Source organism: Haliaeetus albicilla, chromosome 2, assembly GCF_947461875.1.
Source record: "Haliaeetus albicilla chromosome 2, bHalAlb1.1, whole genome shotgun sequence".
In the NCBI taxonomy this organism is placed as follows: Eukaryota; Metazoa; Chordata; class Aves; order Accipitriformes; family Accipitridae; genus Haliaeetus; species Haliaeetus albicilla.
Window position 1 is genome coordinate 5,210,058 of NC_091484.1, and position 22,777 is coordinate 5,232,834.

Genomic DNA, 22,777 nt, shown 5'->3' on the forward strand with positions numbered 1-22,777 from the left:
ACCACAAACAATCCCTGTGGATCAGCAGGACTTCATGACAAAAAGCTTCTCATGTTTGGCTAAGCATATGTCAAAATGAATCATGGCAAACTTTATTAACATATAAAAGACATCACTGCCGGAGTGCCGTCAGGCTGAAGCACAAGGTGATGGAGCCTTCAAACCATCAAGCTTGTGATAACTGAAGTCTGAAAAATATTTCAGACAGCTGAAATACCAATTTATATTTAAGGAATATATTGAATTACCACAGATCACACAAAAAGGGTGACTAGAGCTACACTTATATATTTTGTTGTTGGACTTTTAGCTTAGCATTTGATGAATGGCCATCTAGTTTTAACCTCGACAAGTTGGAAAGATTATTCATCTAATGGCTTCTCTGGAAGACTGCAGCCCCAGCGCTAATAAGGGAATTTAATTAGATGGACAAGCCTTGACAGCAATCCATTTCCAATACACTTAGTATTGAAATAGGTCTGGGTGTTCCAAGATTTATAGAAGAAATCCACTATTCAAGTTAACATGGAAAAATATCCGAAAGTTTTGACTACCCAAGATGTAAGCTCTTGTTTTTCTGACTTCATTTGTGACATACATCGCATTACAAACAATTACACTGACTGCACAGATGAAACCCCCGTTCCAAATGCATATGCTATAAAATTTGAGCAGAATTGATTTTGCCCTCAGCTTTAGTAAATCTCACAGATTCCCTGGAAATCAGCCCAGGACAACAGACCATTCAGCAGCACTTCTGAGCAGGACACCAACCGTTTCTCCTTCCTATGGCAGAACCCAAAGCCCCAGGGTGGAGGAGAGCTGCTGCACACAAGGGCACGGTACAAAAACGAAACACAATCTCTTTCAGTATATTTACAAGAGAAAAAGACATGCACACGCATGAAATACACAGGGGGAAAAAAAATGCACAAAGGCTAGTACTTTAAAATTGTAGAGGGAACAAACCTGCCAGCAGGCTGATGAAACACTTGAGATAAAGTAGCATAATCAATAACAATGCTGCACCTTTAAAAAACAGCAAGTACAACGCAATCAATTCATATCTCAGTGAAGTAGCGTAATAAAAATCCACAACTACAATAAGCTAATTTAATGATACTTTATCAAGCGCTCACATTTTCAACTACTGTTGTTCACGGCAGAATGAAGCCTGTGTAAAAATATGTCATGAGTCAATATGGCATTCTACTGAAGAGAAAAGACCCACATCATTAAAATCTTAAGTAAGCCTTCATTAAATAAAATACATTAAATTAGCTCCTTCAAAAGAATTTAATTAGTCAACACATGCAGGTTAAACTCACAATCTGCCATTATGGTTTTTTAAGCCATTCATTTTCTTAAAGCTTTGTTGTAAGAAGGATTTTTTTTTTTTTGTATTGTTGTTATTTTTATAATATGGTTAGAAACCACGGTTCCTTTATGGAAAGGACAAAGTATCCCTTGCGAACAGCAAGACACATTTTCGTTGCTCCTGTATATAGAGCGCTGCCTTGTTAAGGCAATTTCAATCATTTTACGCATCTTCATTAAGTCAGAGATACGGTTCAGCTTTTCACAGAGAGGAAACTCAACAGCTGCAGAGAAAAGGAGGGACAACAGATTCTTAAACAGAAAAGAGGAATTACCAGTTATCTAGCTTGAAATGAAACCTCTGGGAAGCCCCATCTGCAGTCTCAGTCATTACAAATCACAATAATTATGTGAGCTCTCAGCCCATATATAAAATTTCAATACCTATGAAGAGCTGCAATACTGCAATGTCCACAACACAAAAACATCGCCAGCTCATTTTGCAAAGCTTCAGGCTACTTGTAACACCGAGAGAAGATGAATCAATAAAATGTTATCAGTAAAACAGTTTGATTCCTGCACAGTTAAGCGCATGGCCACTTCTATATTTCAATCCCCTCAGGTCAATATAATTTTACACAGTTACCCAATTCTCAGCCGTGAAATGATACTGGTGGATGTTTCAGATATTCTAAAGCACTTATTTCTACATGGGGGATTAAAAAAAAAAAAAAAAAAAAAATCACTTGTTTCCTATCTGGTTCAAAAACTTGAATCTTTAGCACAGTCTTTAATGCTGGCAGCTCTTTACCCCAGCTCCAGAAAATTAAGTTACTCTGAACAGTTCACTCGGCCAAATCCTACATGTCCTATTCACCCAGCACTTAAATAGGAGTTTGGGAAGAAAAACAAGTCAAATCTGGATTTGGCCTTTCATTTAAAGTAAATCTGAGACATGAAATAAGATGTAATTTCTGCCTACTCAAGAAAATCAGCCCGTTTAGGCAAACTGAACTATTCACCAATAAATTCTGCTAGGTTACTCACCACAAGGACTGAAGAAACTGTAAATGCTGCTGACAAAGACTAACTGCATAGTTAATACAACATTTTGCCCCATATCCAGATAATTCTTCATGCATACTCTGATTTCCAGCTTCCCACCTGGGTATGCAATAAAATAATGCCTCAGGTTAATCACATACCTCCAGAGAGCTGCATTTTTTGCATAAATAAGAGCAACAAGTATACCTCCAAACCTGAGGAAGTAATAATTGTCATCTCTAACAAACTACAGTGCTCCAGAGACAGGGAACATTCACCAGGAAGCTCTTTTTAGACACAAGTCCACTTTCTTTGATTTAATTTGACAACGTCCTAATGAAATAATATAAACCTATTACTGGACCAGTCATGAGCACCGTGAAGTCAAAAGCAACTGACTTCAGCAAGACAGGACTGTAGTCCCACAAAGGCAAAAATTTTTATTTTTTTTTTTTTTCATTTCACTACCATTTGCATCTCATTCATTTCCTTAACTCCTGCACTACTGACAACAGACAAAGAAATACCAGTCCACTCAAAGGCAAAAAGTACTTTTTGGGTTTTTATTGTAATACAAGACTGTTTATTCCCATATTCAGTTCTTAGAAAATTAACCAACATTTTAATAACTAGAATGTCCATAAAGCACCATCTAGTCTCCTGCTGTAGCTCTTTTAAAAGGTTTAACTTCCTTAAATACTTAAAGGATACTGGAAATATCTGAGGGGCAAAGCCCCTCGGTATATATGATGCAATTCCCTTGCCACATCTCTCTTATTGGGAAATTACATTAATGTACTTCCAGCACTAAATTTTAGTAGTTTAAAAATCAGCAGAAAAGGCCTAATCACTAAGAAATAAAATGCACAAATTTATGAAAAGACAAAGCTGCACTAACCCATTAATTTTTATATTTTGTTATATCACGAAAACTGTTCTCATAACTTTCTTCTGAACCAGTTTCGTAATTGCAAATTCTCAGACAGTAAAACTTAAGTGATCTCTGTACTCTGCTTTCCTCCTAAATAATGAACCAAACCATCACGGATACACACAGGAGGAAGAAGCCTGTCTATTTTACTAGAAGACTGAGCTCATGAAAATCCAACTGCATCAATCCTTCTTTTATTATTCTTTCAAACTTCCCAAATCAAATAACTTTCTTGAGCTTAGCTAGAGCCTTCTGAATAGAAATTCCACTGGGGAAAGAAGTTTTACATTAACAGCACAGTACATTCAGAAATCAATAGATAAACCCTTTGCTCGGCAGCACTACCCGATACCATGAGACTGAACAAGGTCTCAGAAAATAGAACAAACCGCTCAGAAACAACTTTCCTAATCTGCCCACTTTTGTTTTGGCATTGAAACCAGCAACATGAACTTCACCTCTGTATCACACTCAGTTATTATTTCAGAAATGTTCCGATTCAATAATACTCTTTAATCGTAAAAAGATGTCCATCTTTGTATTAAAACCAGGAGGTTTTGTTTGGTGGTGCCTTTTTTTTTTTTTAAACTACAAAGATAAAGCTGAAAAGCAATAAGGCGACTCAAAGATAACCACACGTATGGGGTGCCCATCCTTCTGATATAATGCAAGCCCCTTAAAGTGAGAAAACAATGTGATTAGACACTTGGGTGAGGGAGAAGAGATAAAGTGAAGCTCCTAAACTTCTTATGAAAATTCTTTAAGCCTGGTCTCAACTTCACTGGAACACCTGGCTCAGAGAGGATCGGCTTAGACCGTTCTCTATGCTGGAAGCAGGATGGCTTTTACTTTTTGATTTGTTTAACCTTTTCTCCCCTCATTAACAGTGTTGCTTTCTCCATTCACCAGAATCCTTTTTGGATGGATGATGAACATTGGAGGGGAGAAGGTAAATCAGAGCAACATCCATACTTGGCCAAAGAAAGCCAGACCAATTTTGCTATGAGCTGCAATTGCGATGCCCAACTGGAGAGCATAGTAGAGCTGGCTATGCTTTTTAAATACACAAAGCCAGTCATTGTCAGTGAACAGAAAATATGCGTTTGCCTCTACCCATGTGCCTAGTATAGTAGTTGCAGACATGCCACTTCTCAGATCTGGAGGATGTGAACAAAACACAGCTCACCACGAAGTGCATCCCACTGCTTCACCCCCTTGGTTCAATTCCAAACCCGCTCAGAATTGATAAGAACTGGCCATATACTGAGACACAAAAGGAAATGGATTTCCCAAAATTTTGGTAAGCCACTTGAATAGCTCTAATGGCACAACCCCCCAAACTCTGGCAGGACGCCTCACTGGTGCTACTGTTGCGTTATACTCATTAAAACCTTACATTATTTATTATCCTGTAATTCTGTAAGGCAAATCTAAAGAAACGTTGCCATGACAAACACATAGTGGAGTTTTCATACTAACCTGATCCCATGATATCCCCTCCTTCAGTTAACAGAACCCCATTTTATTATATCTCAACTAGACAATCAAAATATTTTCAGTACGGCTAGTGTTAGCCTTATAAAGGGGCAGATCGCCAAATCTAGAAACCCTTTGCAGCAAAGCAGAAGAGCTTTACGCACAGCCAGACCTCTCAGATGCCATGGGCTAGGATACCATGTTATAAGGCTGTAAAACTATGGCCTGTGGCTCCAGTCCAGCCTGCAGAGTAATTTAATCTAGCTCACAAAGAAATCAGGAAAATGGCCTCTGCTGTGCTGAATCAGCAGTGCTGGAAGCCGTGCCACCCTCTATCAGCTAGTAAGAGAGCGCTTTGTCTGCTGTGCCAACTCTGTGTAGAGCAACTATTGGGCAAAAGAAAAGACCAGCAGGAATATTATGTGCCAGATTTTCAGTAGATGTAAGTCAGAATAGTTCCAATGACTTTAGGAGCTGCACTGATTTACATCATTTCAGGATTATAAGGATTTACATCTACTGTAAGTTTCACTTCTCTTTTTTTGTCTTTTAATTAAAAGAATGGTATAGACTTGGCAGCAGTACGAGTCTTCAACACACTAAGATTCGGGAAGGATCTTGAAAAAGTTTTGTAAAGCTCAGGGAAAGGCAATAAACCATTTTTAGTTTAAAAAGATACAGTGGCTAAATTAAAATTTACAAGATGTATATAAATCTGATCCATACATGAGCAATATACATAAGTATATACATTCACTCTTTACACTGGAGCTCCCTAAATATAACAATGGCAAAAGAACAGCAATAAACAAAAACTTTGTTCATTCAATCTGGTTATATATCATGAAAAACTATCAGCACAGATGTTATCCCTATTTATGAGTCATGACGAGGGCCAAAACAAATGCCATGTATTACTTCATTTTATTTTTTTCTCCTAAGTGCCAAAAAAATGACTGCCATTGGGATTAGGTAAAAAAACCCCACACAACTGGAAAAAATAGAGGGTACTGCTCATCAGGAACCAAGCCAACAGGGGCAAAGTTTGGTTTGCTCTCTTTTTCCAAAGAAACTTGTAACTACTACATCATGTCTCAGTGACCTCAGAGCAGTTTCTGTTGCCTACCTGCTCACCTCTCAAAGAAAGACCGTAATAAAATAAAAAAAGCTCTTCGGCCAACACAGAGCATGCCTAATACCACCCTCGGAAATGTGCACGTATCTCATTTGTTTCCCACACGTGACCATCATGGGGAAGGAACAGAAGGAACGTGAGAATCATTCTCGTTCTTGAGATCCTTAAATGGGCAACAGATTGATGCTTTCAGACTGAAAGTGAGCAGAAGCTGCAGGCATGGCCATGTGAAAAACTACATGTAGTTGCTCTTCATGTTATTTCTGTGGCAGTGACCCACTCCCAAGCCAGCTGAGCCTTCAGAAACACTTAGAATTAGGCTTATAAATAAACAGGACACTAGTGCAATTTGGTCGGCATGTTACACAAGAACTTAAAAATAAACTGTTTCAAAAGCCACCTAAAGAAAGAAACGCTTAAGCCAAAATGCCTCTATATTCAAGAAATGTAGTCTTACTCCATCATATCTTTTTCAGTAGTCACCTCTGAACAGGTCAGTGTTAAATCTCCTGCTTCCAATGAGTCCGATTTAGAAGTGTTCTTCAAAGGCTTCTGCAATTTTAGGAGTATTAAATTTTATACCTCCTAAGCTATTTATTAGCTGGGGAAGTACTTAATTGACATTCATCGGATATTAACTTTTTTTGAGGATGTGTTACTGATTTGGTATATAACCTTGAGCTTTTTTCCTTTTTTTGTTTTTCTCCTTTTTTCTTTTTCAGGACAGCTCTCCTAAGAACAGTAGGTTTCTTGGTGTGTGGATTCCCTACAAATTTCTCTTGGAGGTGCAGACAGATACATTGCAACAAGAGACTGTTCACAAGGGAGCCCAATGCAGATGAAAGGTTGAAAAAAATCACTTATACTGTTAATAAACTGTTGCAAAAATTTTGTCTTCCCTTTAGCTCTCCATAATACGCACCACTTCTGGGGTGGTCCAGACCCAACATGAACCATGGCCCAGCAGTTTTGTGGGGTATCAAAGCCTCCAGGCACTCAGCATTCCATATCTCTTCTACCAACCCACCCCTGTTTTAATTTTCTATTTTTTTTTTTCCCCGAAGCAGCCCCACTCCGCAGATGTTAAACTCTCCCTCTTACCGTTGCATTGCCAAAGGACACTACTGCTGCATTAACAGAACTTTGCTTCATCATCATGTCTTCCCAGGCAATGAAACTTGCTGTATTATTATAAAGGTAAAACCAGCTGTGCCACTATTGCTCAGTTCTGCTGCTATGTAACAGGATACAGCCAACGTTATGCCTCAATTCACAGTAGAAAGAGAAAATAAAACTTTGTTTTATTGAAAATACTAGGAAAATTCACTGCAGTAAAATGCATCATCTGCACTGAGCTTTGCCAAAACACCACAGTTAATTCACCACTCGCGGAAATTCCCGCAAAGCCTCATGGAATGGGTATTCAGTGATCAGTATGGGATTAAACCTCTATTTTATGTGTAACACAAACCCAACTTTTCTAACTACTGCCCCACACAACCGTTCTACATGGGTTTCTTCTAGTCAGGAGGTATCAAAACCATCTGGTATGATTAGAGTAGCTTGCTTGTTATCAGGTATAGCTACCACCCTTTTAACTTTCAATTTCTCTTATGCCTCAAACTCCAGGCAAACAACAAAAAAAAATCTCTTACAGTAAACTTTGCACAGAGATAATCAATCTACTATTCAGTTATTTGAACAAGCATCTAGACTTCAGCGATCTACAGATCATTAAACTTCTCCTGATGAGGGTCTCTTCCTGTAGTTTGAACACAGTATAGGGAAATCTTTGCATGTAATCCAAACATTTTTGATAGTTGCCATCTTTGAAGATTTCATCACACCAAATCCTGCCACGACCTATAGTTTCTCCTTTGTCCAAGCAACCGTACACATATTTTTCTTCATCCTCGACCTGCCCCTTCTCTCCACAGGAAAAGAAAAACCCAAACAACATGAAAAGATTTTTTTTTTTTATGCCATTTACCCACATTTATCCTCTTCAGAGGGTCAAAAGGCAAAAGAGGGCATTGAAAAATGTTCAGAAGCCCATGAAAATATAAATAAAGTATAATTCACCCAAGTAATTCAGGCACAAAATAAAAATATTTAAAGCTTCTGGACATGAGCAAAACGGTTGCCTTTCTGTGTAATTGTGTAAACCTTCTGTTTTCAAGGAAGCTAAGCAACCAGCCAGCAATAATTAGGCTCCTGAAAGACAAGTAGCAAGGCATACAGGACCTGAAACGATGACTTTTTCCGATTCCCCAGGGAAGCGTTTTCACCGGGGGAAAATACTCTATAAATAATTCTCCATCTGGAAATCCACTAGCCCTACTCTCTTTCCCCCCCTGAAGTGAGATGCTCCAGAATCAGATCTTATCAGCAGAGGGAGTCTCTTCCTCTAACACAGAGATCAGCATGCATCTGGCTTTCTGCAGTTACCAAAAACACACAGGCATGACGGGCAAAATTAAACAGACACGCTAAACAGTAAAATATTTAAGTGTGGGCTGGACCTTCTAATAAGCTTTATGAATAATACAGATATGATAAAAACAGGCAGAGCAACACCTAACTGTTCTGCGTAGAGCAAACACCTTGCCCTCAACACATTACAAGATCAGACAGATCACAGGATGGGAAATGGGACGCAGCAAAGGTCAAAATCCATCAGTACAGTGAAAACACAGACTATACCAAAGAGTACATCCATAATCCACATACAGGTACAACACTCCCATTTACTACTTTAGCTTTAATTTAATCCTGTTCTTCCAGCTCATGTTGGGATTAGTAACAGCTCCTTCAACAAAAATGTCCTCTACTGAGCAGACCTCACGAGAGCCTTGAGGGAGGCCAGCCTGAAAACCATGTCCTGTAGCCTGGAAACAGACCTCTGGTGCTGGCCAGGAGTTCAGTCGGGGCGTTTAAGAAACCCTACAAATCGTGTCCAATACTGGCACAGAGAATTAAAGCAGTCCTTCCCCTCCAACAGCATTTTATTTAACTTGCATGAAGCCATCCTAGGCTTTTAGTCTTTTAATCTGTTTCTAGATGGTGAAAATTCAAAGGTCCCAATGTTTGTAACTCTCATAAAAGCCAGGAAAAGTACTGACAAATGGAGACATTTGGATTTGTGTTCCTACAGATCCCAGATATACCATGTTAAGACATAAAAGACTCAGACTACAAGCCACTATTTAAATTTTAGTTATTTCAATACCTTTACCCAGAGCATAAGTTTTCATGGTTCATGGTCAAAGCAGAAGGCTGTATCACATGGGCTCTGCAACAGTCTGTTCTGAACTGGTTTTGTTCAATGCTTTTATTAACAGAACAGATAAAGGAATGCAGCATATGTTTGTTACATCTGCAAACGATACGAAAGCAGGATGCAACTGCAACTCTGTTGGAGGTCAAGATTAGAATTCAAAACAATCCTAACATGTCAGATCAGACCAATAAAAAAAGATGTAATTCAATGGAAGAGGAGCAAGGTAACCCAATTCAGCAGGATTAATCAACTACACATACAGAAAATGACTGGGTAGGTAGCAGTTCTTCAGAAAACTATGTGGGAGGTTATACTGGATCACAAGCTGAACATGAGTCAACAGTATCAAACTGTTAAGGAAAAAAAGCAATCATCATATTAGATAAATCAAGTGGAGTATTGCCTGCAAAACAGGCAAAGTAATCCTCCTTGTCTGTTCAGCACTGCCAGACTTGGCTGGCATAGTCAGATCAACTTGGGGCATCAGGCTAGTACCAAAGATAAGGGCTCGGAGAAGGGAGCCCAGGCACGACACATGAAAGGGATCAAATGAGTGGTTCAGCCTACAGAGGCAGGAAAAAAAATATTTTCAAGCGTGGGGGGGGAACAACAACAACAACGACAAAACCAACAACTGTTCTCTATGATGAATAAGACAAATAGCAACAGGTTTAAATTGCGTCAAGAGAGCTTCAGCTTAAACACGAAGAAAGGAAAGGGAAGCAATATAATATATTGACTGTGGTCCCTATGACTGGATCTTCACAACCACACAAGGGACAAACCTATTACAAAGGAGCTGCTCATGCCTTGAGGAAGGAGCGTGCATTAGACATCCTCTTGAGTTCCTCCAGCCCTATTTTTCTATGAGCCCGTGAAAGACCAACAAACAGATTGTAACAAGCAGGTCCAGGTAATATCACAAACAGCTCTCAGTGAAATCAGTGAGACTTCTCAGAAAAAAATTGTATGGCCAGAAGCACCTACAGGGCAGTTATCAAACACCCAGGGTTGATTTATACGGAGTTATCTATTAGTCACCACTGACTATATCAGGAACAAACAGGTTATTAAATTTTACACTTTAAACTAGTCCCAATTTGCACTTCTTCAAGTGCAACCATTTCTTTATCTTCTAACATCTTCACAAGCTCATTTTGTGATGCTTTTACTTCATATACCAATAATCCCAATATGCTTTTCTCGCTACGTGATGAAGTAACAAATGTTTGTTTCACTGACCTCCCTTTATGATTCTCTAGACACGAACCAACAGAGTGAACTGACACATAGCTTTGTATGGAACGATTTTTGTAATCTTGACTATTTATCTTTGGATAATTGCTATATTCATAATTATTTTAAAGACAATTTTGTTTAATAAGGATTGGAATTGCTACTAGACAAACTCAGTATAACAAAATTCTAGACTAAAAGTAATTTTTGTGACTAACCTATGAACTGCTACAAAATTGTGATTTATAACAGGCATAGTAATAGCCTCAATGATTGCAGTGCTTCCGGCTGTCAATGAAACACACAGATTGGCTCATTTCAAAGCAGAAAGGGCATTTTTTTTTTCCCCTCCTTCATGGGTGGCCCATACATATCTTCAGGGTCCTTGGAGGAGCTTCCAACATTCCCACTGTGTGTTCCACACAGTGGCTGCTATTACCATGCTAATGTTAATAGGCTGTAGCTTATGTGACCCCTCCAAGCGGCAGCTATTGCACAGCGTAACTAGCAGAGTGCTGAATTACTGCCACTGGCTCTCTATTACAAAACGCTGGCAAGTGGTGAGGAACAGTGGCAGGAAAGTAGCGAGGGCAAAGCAAAAAATAATTAAAATTTTGTATTGGAAGGGAGCAGAAAGCAGGAGTCTAAACAGGCTGGCAAAGAGAGACGCTGGAGCCTCGGGTCATGAGGCACGGGGCAGCAAGAGCGGCTGAAAGTCGCTGTTTCCAATGACAGTGCAGCCCATATGCCAGAACATTTGCCACTTCTCTCTCCCTCTGTGCAACTGCAATGCAAAATTAATAAATAAATTAGGGACAATGAATATAAGCAAGAAAAATCATAAAGCCAGCGGCAAAAAGAAATCTTGTTCAACCCAACTATTTTTTGTATTGCAGAAAAGTCGCTTGGGAAAGATTCTGCTGAAAGGAGCGAACCAGCCAGTACTAATGACAAATATTTTGGGAAAACAGAAACTCCATATGTTCTCCTTTTATTCTACTAAAAATAAAGAGGAAACCAAGCGCTTTTTTGAATTTAAGTGTAACATTTCCTTACGCCAGGAGACAAAACTATGCCAAAGTTAAGCCTGGACATTAATGGAAGCCAACAGCAGAGTGCTGGTCCCTGGTGTTTCAATTATTCTCTCTTTAGAGGTTATGCTTCCAAGGAGTTACAGAAACACAATTTCCCTGTAAGGATCATTTTTTGCAGGCTGTTGCAATGGTTTTATTTAAAGCTTTTTGATCTGTATTTGCAGAAAAGCTCCGTTCATCTCTCTGCCTTTTCATATATTCACCCATAAAATGTTTCACAGGATCACAAGGCAGCGGAGGCTGGAAGGCAGCTCTGCAGAGCATCTCGTCCAAGACCCTGCTCAGCACAGGGTCAGCCAGAGCAGGCTCCAGGACTGTGTCCAGTTGGGTTCCGAGTATCTCCAAGGACGGAGACTCCACAACACCTCTGAGCAACCTCTTCCAGCATCTGACAACCCTGGCACTGAAAGTTGCTTCCCACATTTCAGCGGAATGTCCTGCGTTTCAGTTTGTGCCCATCTCCTTTTGCCCTTTCTCTGTGCACCACTGAGCAGAGCCTGCCTCCATCGTCTCTGCGCCCTCCCATGAGGTATTTATAACACGATGATAAAGTCTCCCCCGAGACTTCTCTTCTCCAGGCTAAATAATCCCAGCTCTCTCAGCCTTTCCTTTCAGAAATACTAATAAATAAATATTTAAACAAAATATCAAAACCAATATATCACAGCATACCCAGCAGTAAGAAAGCCCTCCGATGGCACAGCTGGCCAAGGACACTACTGAGCTTTACCTGAAAAAACAACATTGGGGCGGGGGGTATCATTTAAGCACCAAAAGGAAAGTTGAATGTGAAGCAAAAATGGTCTTCAAAACCTTTGGCTAGTGCACAAAAGGTTTACATACACAAAAATGGATACGGATCAAGTCCATCAAGCCAGCGTAAATTCCTATGGCAGTGCTCAAGATCAAGATCATGGAGAAATGGGTCTCTAGTCACTGGCACAGGTTTACCTCAAAACCCTCATCAAACCATTCGAAACTGGAGTTCTCAGAGGCAAGTATTGGTCTTTATTTTTCAAACACCGCTTTCTGGTCTTAGTTCTTACTATTTCCATTTGCCTAAAAATAAAAGAGTAGGTTTTATACAGGAATGGCACTAATTCTGAATATACCAGTAACCTTAAATCGAACAGAAACTCCCTTCTTTCCCTGTTACTCAAAATCATTCTATTATACAAAAAAATATTAAGAAGCCGATTTCCAATGAAATCCTATCCTCTGTAGTTTTAATCTCTTCCTGCCCTTCAAATAAGACTTTTAAGTATTATCTATATTACTAAAACACTCTATGAGCTATGCACATGGCCCATGCTACTGTCAAACTAAAGTACTTCACCAGCTTTAGTTTGCAATGAAATAAGCTATGTCTAGAAAAACATTATACTCATTTCCAAGGTAGAAATTCAGGCAGGAGCAGGCTTGCACATAAATATCAATGAAATTAGGCAATGAGAACTGGCATTAGGTCAATGAAAATTAAGCAAGAAAATATTTCACTGCTAGAATAAGTAAGTTTCATTTACCACACGCAAAAAAACCAGAATTTCCAGAATGCTTTCAGTATCTGCTCTGTGAGATCAGAGGTCATGAGTTCTGTCAGCAACAGTCAGTTTCTGAACAAAGAAGTGACTTTAAAATTAATATTTTCTAACATTAAAAGGCCTAACATTATCAATTTGGAGTTCAAAACAACAGGTATTTCACAATAAATAAACTGATACTCTTCCAGACATGGTTTATTTCCGAGAAGCCTATGCATAAAGAAATGAATAAATTATTAAACATAAATTGTTGTTTCATTTTCTTTCTTAATATCTATTTGTTTAGAGTGCCTAATTTGAAGCAGCACAATTCTTTTAACACACAAACTCCTGAAAAAAGAGAAAAGCTTCAAGTCTGTTGTTGGAGAAGCAGATTTATTCAGATAAAAATCAGTTAGCTCCCCAGCATACAGCAAAAAGTAATTTTACTTGGGTTTAAGGAATTTGGTTCAAAGCTCTGATCTAGAAAGCAATATATACAGTTATTAAACAGTGTAAGGGGATTAACTCTACAGAGTGTTATTGACTACTCCGGTCTCATTAACTGCAATTTTATTTAGATAAAAATGTCATCTTAAACATCATTTTTGTGTCAGAAGTTAGATCTGAAGAATAACATTAAAAATAAATACGCATCAGCAGTTCCCCAATCTGCAGCAGCTCTTTCTGGGGTGTCGCCTGGAACTCACGATTGAAATTATGGTTTTGATTTTCAACATGCCCATCAAGAGGAACCGCTTTTAAAAGAAGTTGTCCTGTGGAATGGGAGAAGTGTTTTCTGAGAGGCAGCTTCATCGGAGCATGTACAAGCTTAACATAGAACGCTGATGTCTGTCTGTCTCTTTTTCTTCCAAGAAAGGAACGAAGAAAGGTTAGGGAAAGAGTTCTGGGTTCCCAGTGGACTTTCGCCTACTTTCAGGTTTTATTAGGGAACTATGAAGCTAATTACGTCTACCGTAACTTCAGTAACTGCTTTTCATGCAGAGTCACAGACCAGAAAATAATGAAAGCATGAATGGAAAGTCCCTCTCTCTTTAAAACTCAGAGCAGTTCAAAAGCAGCACTGGATATTTCAGCAGGCTGCAGCAGACCTTCCGTACTGCCATGAGGACTGAGCAACCCCCAAGAGGTGCTCAAAAACCCCACCAAACACAATCCCAACATTCCTCATGGTCCTTGCTTCCAAAAAAACACCCGTATGACACACCAAAGGGCACTCGGAAGACGGAGGCATGACGGGGTGCGCAGGCGGCATGCCTTCGGGATGGAGCATCCTCCCAAGCACAGAGGCAGACCTTGACCTGCAGAAGCCTTTGGGAACTGAGCTCCTACCAAAATTAACAGCAGCTGGGTACCTACGTGGGTTTTGGACTCTAGACCCACGAAAAGCAAGAAGCCAGATGTATAGACAGGCAGAATGTCCCCATTAGCCAATTCACATATTGGGGCCACACAACACTGCAGATACACGCTTGCTTGCTAGGCTACTGTTTGTTACCCCAGGGGCATGCTCCGTCCCTCTGGGCACTTAGCAAAGCTATTACTACTCTTCCTGAAAGATTCGTCTCATGCTTTCGCAGGGGCCAAATTTCACGTATGCAGTAGTATTTTGGGGCTGTATGATTATTTTCAATTAGAGCTGTTAGTACATTTCACTAACACACTCCACATTCAATTTCCTGTATTACCTTAACCACAGGAATACAGTCCATTTACCTCCAAAAGGAGGTACAGTATATTCCCTACAGTTACTACTACATGAATTACTAGTAACCAGACTCAAACATAGTTTGCAAAGGCTTGTTCAGGTTCGCCCTGCCTCCCTCCCCCTTTTTTCTTTAATTTAATGTTTGCTTCTACACCATCCATGAAGATTTGGAGTGTCTGGGGTTTTTGGTCTATCTCTATACTTCCTAAACAGCATTTGCAGCCTTCTTAAGTTTTACTGTTGGAGGTGATGAGGGCTGAATAGGATGGCGGTTTTGAAACTTCAGTGGGGAGAACAAAAAGTTTTGACCATGAAGAACAACATTCCACCTCTAAAAAACTTAGGAGAGGTGGCCTCCATACTGAATTCTTATGAAAAAACAGGTATTTCAGTAAAGTTTTTATGCATTTTATTTACTTGTTTTTAACCAAAAATAACGCTAGTAAAACTCCTAGTATGGAAGCAATTACATTTTTATACATTTGCATGAAGCTTGGCTACCTCTGGTTTCATACACTTGCTTAAAGCAGAACATGCTGGCAGTTTATTCATCTTCCCGTATGAAAATAAACTGTGCTTCCACGCACTTCTACCCAAACGTAACTGCCTACACAAGTGAAGTTATCCTGCTACATCAGTATAGGCACTATTTAGGATGGGCAACAGAAACATGAATCACTGCAGATGAAGAAACGCACAGAAAAACAAAAAAGGGGCTGTACATTTCAACTGCTAATGTTGTCTCCTGAATGTAGGGACAGCTATGAGTTATGTTGTTTAGCTGTATTTTTGAGAGGTGACCTGCTATAACTGTGATGGTACTAGGCTGGAAAAATAATGCATTTAACACTGTGATGTCATTCCACCCACTACCAGTTGCCACGGTCTCACAGCATGCCAATAAAACTTGAATTTCTAGTTTAGAAAAACGTGTTGGGTTTTTTTTAATTACAATCTTCAAAAATTTTACAAAAATGGAAAAGAGCATAAACCCAATATCAAGAGTATCAGCCCCCCTTAGATCATATTGCATACAACTTTTAGCATCCTACTCCTTATTTCTCTCCTTCCCCAAGAGGCCACTAGTCATCATCATTCCCATACACCTGAGTTAATACCCAGGGATCAGACCCCCTGAGTCAGTCCTGAACTGGCTTCAGCAGAGTACTCTATGTCATTGCTCCCCACCCCTCAGGACCAATGATCTCATCATTTTAAGTTAACGTTAACAATTAACAAAGAAAAAGATACCCATGCCTTAATCATCCTCTGCCATACTGCAGGCTTTGAGATTTTTCCTTAGGCTAAGGAAGAAAATAGTTAACGATCCTATTTTCAATATTGTCATGCATCAGTGATCAAGACTAAGTTTATTATCCTGCAAACAAAAACAAAGACCAAAAAATGTAACAGATTACACCCCAGTAACTTTTATTAAGAGATGCAGGGACAGCATTTCTAAGGGAGGTACTGGCTCCACAAATCAACTCAGCTAATACCCCATCACCAGGCTACAGTGTTGGCAGTGATGTGTAGTTTGTGGTATTTGTGGCACTACTGGGGAAAACTATTTTAAGTCTAATTAACATGAAATTTTTAGAATACAGATGCTTTTCATTTATACATAAAACAAAATGCCGTGACATTTCTCCCATCCATTTATCATAAACAAGTTAATTACTGTGTAACAAATAGCTCCTGCTAGAATCTGTATGTTTTGAGGATGTTAGATAGCTGACTCAGGCAAATAAGATGAACCACAAAGTAGTAGTTAATAGCTTATGGCATACTTATAATAAAACAATGACTCTGTAAAAGCTCTTGTTGTCAAATTAAGGCTAAGCTATTTCCATTGGAATAAGTCAATTATAAGCAGTCATTATCTGTTTAACTTGATTCAAACCTAGAATATTATAAGCACTTCCATTTGGATACATTCATAATGCTGCATACATTTGAGAGCTGGATATTACAAAGCTTAAAAGGGAAATGCTAGGTTTATTGCCACACAGGTTATCCCCAAACCACGTAACATCTAAACTTCCCAATGCCAGCTGAAGTTCACCACTATGCTGAGGTCTACGTACGACCTGATTTCTGACGAACGACCCTTTAGGCAGTATAAACCGTCCCAGGGCTCCTCACATCTCCTTCCTAAGGACAAAGGGAGGATTACACAGCATAAAGACTTCATGTTTGCCCACTGGAATCCCCCGAGAGCCATCTGAACTACATATGCGCTTCCCCCCCCCCCCACCGCCATGAAAGCACTGCCAGGTGAATTCCTACCTACTTTTTTTTCAGGCAAACACTCCCATTTGGCCTGAAGATGAATTACTGAATGCTGATGAATAAGATGGTGGTAGCTGGCAGCAAAGCTTTGCGTGGTAAGATGGTGTGAAACAGTACATATGTCAATCTATCAAACATGATAATGTAAGCAATCTGAACCCATTTTTGGTCTGAACTATTGTACAATACTTCACCCAGATGGAAGAAAGAGATAAACATTTTATGCTTCAGACATATCAAGTGTTAGGAAGTAAAATTAAACCTAAACTGGAAAACTACCAATTTTACATGCTAGAGTATATATAAAGAACAACACAAGCATGCAGAAGAATTTTATGCCCCCAGATTTTCTCCCCCATTATTGTACAAATTAATTACGTATATTTGTTTCCTATGATGAACAGCATCATGTATTTGACTGTAGATCAAAAGGTGTAAAGACTATAGTTTACTTATTAGCAAACACAGCATTTGCACTTTTTCCCTTCTCCTTCAGTTGGCAAAATGCTTACAAATCGCGTAGCTCATGACAATGTTATCAGGACATAAATCTTACAAGTGGTGCATGCATACATAATAACCCGAGGGCCAGTTCAGCCCTAAATCAGAGGCAGGTCTGCTATGACTAATGTAAAACTACAATTGGCCCCTAAAGGATAAAATTAAATAGAAATATATGTTCATTCAAATCAACTTGACAGCCTATCTAAATATAATTTCTTATTTAAAAATTATCAGTTAAAACTGAAATGACAGCCACTATGTTGTCTTCAAAGTCATTGCTAGCTAACTGCTCTAAACAGACCTTCTGCTCCACCCCTATTGTCCACCTACATAAACATGCAGCACAATTTAATCAAGCACTAAACTGCAAAAAATAGTCCTCTGAGCAAACATAAGAATGACATGGTTTTCTACAGTATGTGGAGGACGTTGTTTATCAAATAATTTCCAAAGCTAAAAAGCATGAAATCTACTCGGTTTACAGACTGACCAGTAAAGCTTTACAGTGTATACATTTGGGGAAAATTGCTACTAAATATATAAACAATTGGTACTTGGTCTCTTCATGTGTTGCTATATTCTTGGGCTTCTCTATGTCAAATCCCTATTTGGTTATCTTTCAAACTAAAAATAAACTCCCCAACGTCTACTAGTTGATGCCAGGCCAGTCAAGAGAATTCCTGAACAGCAAAACTAAGACAACTGGGCTCAGAAACAAAACTGATTGCCAACTCATGTAGAGAAAAAATGTCCAGTCCTGGATTCTGCTGAAGCCAGAAAGAATACTGACAACTCTCCCTTTCTTTCAAGAAAAATCAAAGTAACGGAGCAGGTGTTTGCTCTGGAGGAAGACAGAAATCCCAGCTTTCTGGCAGAGACACATGCATGTGAGTAAACGTACTCAGGAGAAAGTAGCCAAGGGGTTATAAACCCTTGAGTAGAGCATCAAGTCCTGATGGGCTCCCCAACTTCCACAATATACTATGTTTTTAGAGCTGCTGTAACATCCACCAATGGTTAGTAATGTAACTCAAGAGGGGTGCTGGGGAGGGCGGGGCGAGGGGTGAGGATTTTGATCTTCAAAAATTCTCTTGGAGTAAAACAATGATATTCTGCATCATGCAAATATAAAGTTTAATTATTTTTAACTTGAAAGGGAGACAGATCAATACACAGGATAATCTATTGTTATTTGGATTACGAAAACATCTTAGAGTTTACAATCACAAAAGTGGTTATAATCCTGCAATTACTATAAAGCTAATTGGTAGTTTCTTTTTGCCTGTGTTTTCATGTTGTCAGTGGGGCAGTAATGAAAATGAATGCCACATTTGTGAACAGAATGTCTGTAGGCTTGTTTACCACATTTCCAACAACAACGTCTGCTTTATCGTGCATTTCAAAGCAGAGATAATTTAAGGATCTTTGCATTTCATACATAAAAATACTTTCTAAAATATCAAATGTAGAGTTCCTTCAGACAGGGTGGGAGTGGGAGACTTAAAAGTGAAGCGATGACCTCGCATACTATAGGCAAACAATCCACCTGAAGCAGACAGCACGTGGACTTTGAATCATTCATCTGTATTCAAAACTGCGCTCAGGTAAACCACTTAGTGTTTCATCCTCCTACAAACATAATTCTGCAGACAATTTCACCATCAAAACCAGCATCTTTAAGCCTCCTTTCACCTCCCGAAAATACAGTTATATTGCAGAACCTATTAAGCTTTTTATTCCACTTACCTTTGAGTAACTTCTGCCCTTCCATGATGTTTTGGGAGACAAATGCTGTGTAGTCTTCTTCTGAAAAGCCAGGCTTACATGTGGGTCTAACTGTAAGATCCCCATTGTGTGCCTGCAAAAACAAAAGAAGGAAAACACACACCGTGACTTTTGTCATTTGGGAAAACGTTTTGCACTCAACGACTAGGTGTTTAGGCAGGAACAAACCTGAACAGTAAAGCAGTGTGCAAGTAGAAACCGCTTGTGCTAAAGTGCCTATCTGTTGGGAGTGCATCCATACTGTAGCTGCAAAAAATAAAATGGGCCAGAAAATAGTTGCCTGACTACAATAGAGAGCATTGTTTGTAGGAAGGCTGGGATACTGGGCACTGTCAGAAGAGGGGAGGAAACAAAGAGCAGCAATTCATCAAGGCGAGCTGTGCTTGCACTGGAGCCACGCAAAGGCCTGATGCTGCAACATCCAAATCACTGAGTTTTGCTATTGAGAAACTGGGCAAGCCCCGGGACTGGAGGAGGAGAAACACACCAGCAGCCTCAGGAGCTCGGGACCAGCTAAAAGTCCCCTTCCTTCCCCTTCGCCCCGCAGCAGCCTCCAAGGCTCTGCCTGCTGCTGCCTCTGTGACCCCCCAGGCTCTGCAGTTCCCCCGGCAGTGGGGAGGGATGGAGGGGACGCCCAATCAAAAAATGTAACAATGCCACCGAATAGCACAGCCCCACACACAACCTGCCAAGATCCAGGGGGAGGCACCCAGCTAAACACTTAGCTGCTGTGCCGCAACTTCGGACCGCACGGCAAGGAACCAGCCCCTGTCACAGGGACAGGTTAGTCCAGTCATGGTAGTCGAGGCTCCTTGGGATGGGGTACACATTCCCCAGCAAGGAAGGTCCCAGACCCCGACTCCAGCCAACTCACTGAAAGCACATAAGCCAGTGATTCATGCCTAACAAGTGGCAGGTGATTTATGCACCAACAAGTGCTGGTGGCGAGGGATTCCTAACGCTCCCGGACCGTCAGCAGGGCTAGCCAGAGCATCGCTTAGCAATGCAAGCTACACCTCCAACGCCTCTAGTCCCAGCAGCGCAGGCTGATGCCAAGGGACCGGGAGAGTCACTTCCCCGAGAAAGTGCAACTCCAGGCGCGCACCTGCCTCCCCGGGGAGAGAAGCACGGCTCCCCCGGGCTTCCCAAAACACTCCTGGATGCGGACAATGCTGCATTACAGAGAGAGAAAGAGAGAGAGAAGGGAAGAGGAGCGAAGGGTCCTTTCAGATGAGCTTAGTAAGCAGAAAGCAAGCCAACGTACTCTGCTAAAAATCACGCTCGGGAGACGGATGCCAGCTACTGCATGGGAAGTGCAAGGAAGCAGCGGCTCTGTGGACTCTGACCATCGCTGGCAAGATGTTGCCATTAGGAAACATTTCAAAGGGTCTGACTGAAGATAATAAGCTTTGAATCTGAAATCACCCAATTATTATAACGGCACTCGCTAGATGAGAGCGGATTGGGGCTACTTCTGCACACCCACCAGCCTCCCGAGGGCTCGGACTCGGGACATCTTCACAGATTCAACTTGGCACGGGGGGATTCGGGCAGAAAAATAAGCGGCTCTTGTTCCTGCAGCCAGTCCAACACGAAATACAGCAGCCGCCCCGCTCGCACTGTAACACTGCAGCCACGCGTTCAGGCATTTGTTGATGTTCTGCAGATATCCCTTAATCTGGGGGGGGGGGGGGTGTAAAGCCTAAAAAACCCAAACTTTTCAGACCACTAGCCCCCCAACACGGTTCAGGCCCTCCTGGGCGCCTTTACGGGCTCGTAAAAATAAAAGTTCAAGGCACCGCCACGGCGCCGGCCGAGGAGGGACGCCTGGCGCGGAGCGGGCAGCGCTGCGCGGCCGCGCTGGGGCGCGGAGGTTCCTCCGGGGCGCGCAGGGCTTCGCGGGCGGGCGGGCGGGCGGAGCGGCACCGCCGCCGGGACGCGCCGCTGCCCCCCCCCCGCCACGAAGTTTATCCGGTGAGGCGCATCACGGAGGGCAAGTTTTGCCGGCACCGCTGAGGCGCTAGACTCAAAAGCGAATGATCGCGCTGAAAAAAATAATAATTAAAACCAGGAACGAGGATTTTTTTTTTTTAAAAGAAAAAAAGGGGGGGGCGGTGAAGCGGCAGAGGAGCTGCGGGGGCGCCGCTCACCCACCCCGGCCACGAAGTTGCCGCGGCTGCCGTGCCCGCAGGCGGCGGGCGCGGAGCGGCAGCGGAACCTCCGCGGGGCGCGGAGACCGCGGCGGGGGGGGAGGGGGGTTGTGTGGTGAGGGGAGTGAGGGGGAGTGAGGGGGGGTGAGGGGGGGGGTGAGTGCTGCCCGCCCGGGTCGCCCCCACTTACCGCCGCCGAGCCCCAGACGGGAAAGAGCAGCACCAGCAGCACCCGCCAACCGGTCCTCATCGCCCCGGCGGCGCCCGCCCCCCCGCCCGCCGGTGGCGGTGCGGCTGGCCGCCCCGTGCCGCGCTGCGCAGTACCGGGGCCAGGGGGTCGCTGTCGTCGCTGCTGCTGCTGCTGCTGCCGCCTCGCTCGCGCCGCTCCCGCCGCCGCCGCTCCTCGCCGCCCGCTCTGGGCTGCAGGTGAAGCGCCCGCCGCCGCGCGCCGCCGCCAGGCCCCGCCCCCCGCGCCCCCCCCACCCCCCCCGCCACGGCCTCGCGGCGCGCGGGCACGCGCTGTCTTAAAGGGACAGAGCACCGCCCCGCCGCGGGGTGAGGGGGAAGGGGGGGGGGGGATGGCCGCCTCCCTCGGGGAGAAAGGCGGGGGGGGGGGGCTCCGCGGCCGCGCAGGAGAAGCGCGGGAGGTGGAGCTCGCCTGTCCAGAGAACAAACTTACATGTCCAAAGTCGAAAAACCAACATGTTCAGGGAAGGGAACGGCGTATCCGTCAGAGAGATGTAGCCACTGAGGAAAAAAAATAGCATATCCAGTGAGGAAAAAGTAGCATACCCAGGGGAAAGCTGATATATCCAGCGGTAAGGTGTACCCAGCGGGGAAAAAAATAACATGTCCAAGTGAAAAACAAGTGTATCCCATGAGGGAACACTAGCGCGTCCACAGGACAGACAGACATCCATGGGATGATGAGTATCCAGTGAGGAAAGCGTAGCCCAGGCTGTGAGGAAAAGGTTGCATGTGGGGGGAGTAGCATATCTACAGGAAAAATTGGCGTATCGGGGAGGAAAAAAACTAATACATCCCGAGAAGAAAAACTAGCGCACCTGGAGAGAGGAAACGCTGAGACCTGAGGAAACCCCAGCCCCGCCATGACAGGGACCCGCTCCTACCCCAGCCCCGCCATGACAGGGACCCGCTCCTTGGCCTGCAAAGGCCTTTGCTGGATATCGCCGTGTTTGGGAGGGAAAGGCCTGGCGGGGCGGCCGGGGGGGTTTGCAGAGCTGTGGTGTTTGTGTCTGGGTGGGCTTTGGGCAGGCGGGGATG

At 42.3% G+C, this 22,777-nt stretch overlaps 1 protein-coding gene across 1 annotated transcript in view; it reads right to left on the minus strand.

Annotated features, from left to right (window-relative positions):
- The window catches only part of CDH4 (cadherin 4), a 468,099-nt gene extending 446,186 nt beyond the window's left edge, over window positions 1-21,913 (minus strand). Inside the window, exons 1-2 of the mRNA XM_069804048.1 lie at window positions 21,684-21,913; window positions 19,305-19,416 (exon numbers count right to left, since the gene is read on the minus strand). Of these exons, the coding sequence (XP_069660149.1) occupies window positions 19,305-19,416; window positions 21,684-21,743 (172 nt within the window). The 5' untranslated portion in view covers window positions 21,744-21,913. The remainder of the gene's footprint in view (window positions 1-19,304; window positions 19,417-21,683) is intronic.
- Between the last annotated feature and the right edge of the window lie 864 nt (window positions 21,914-22,777).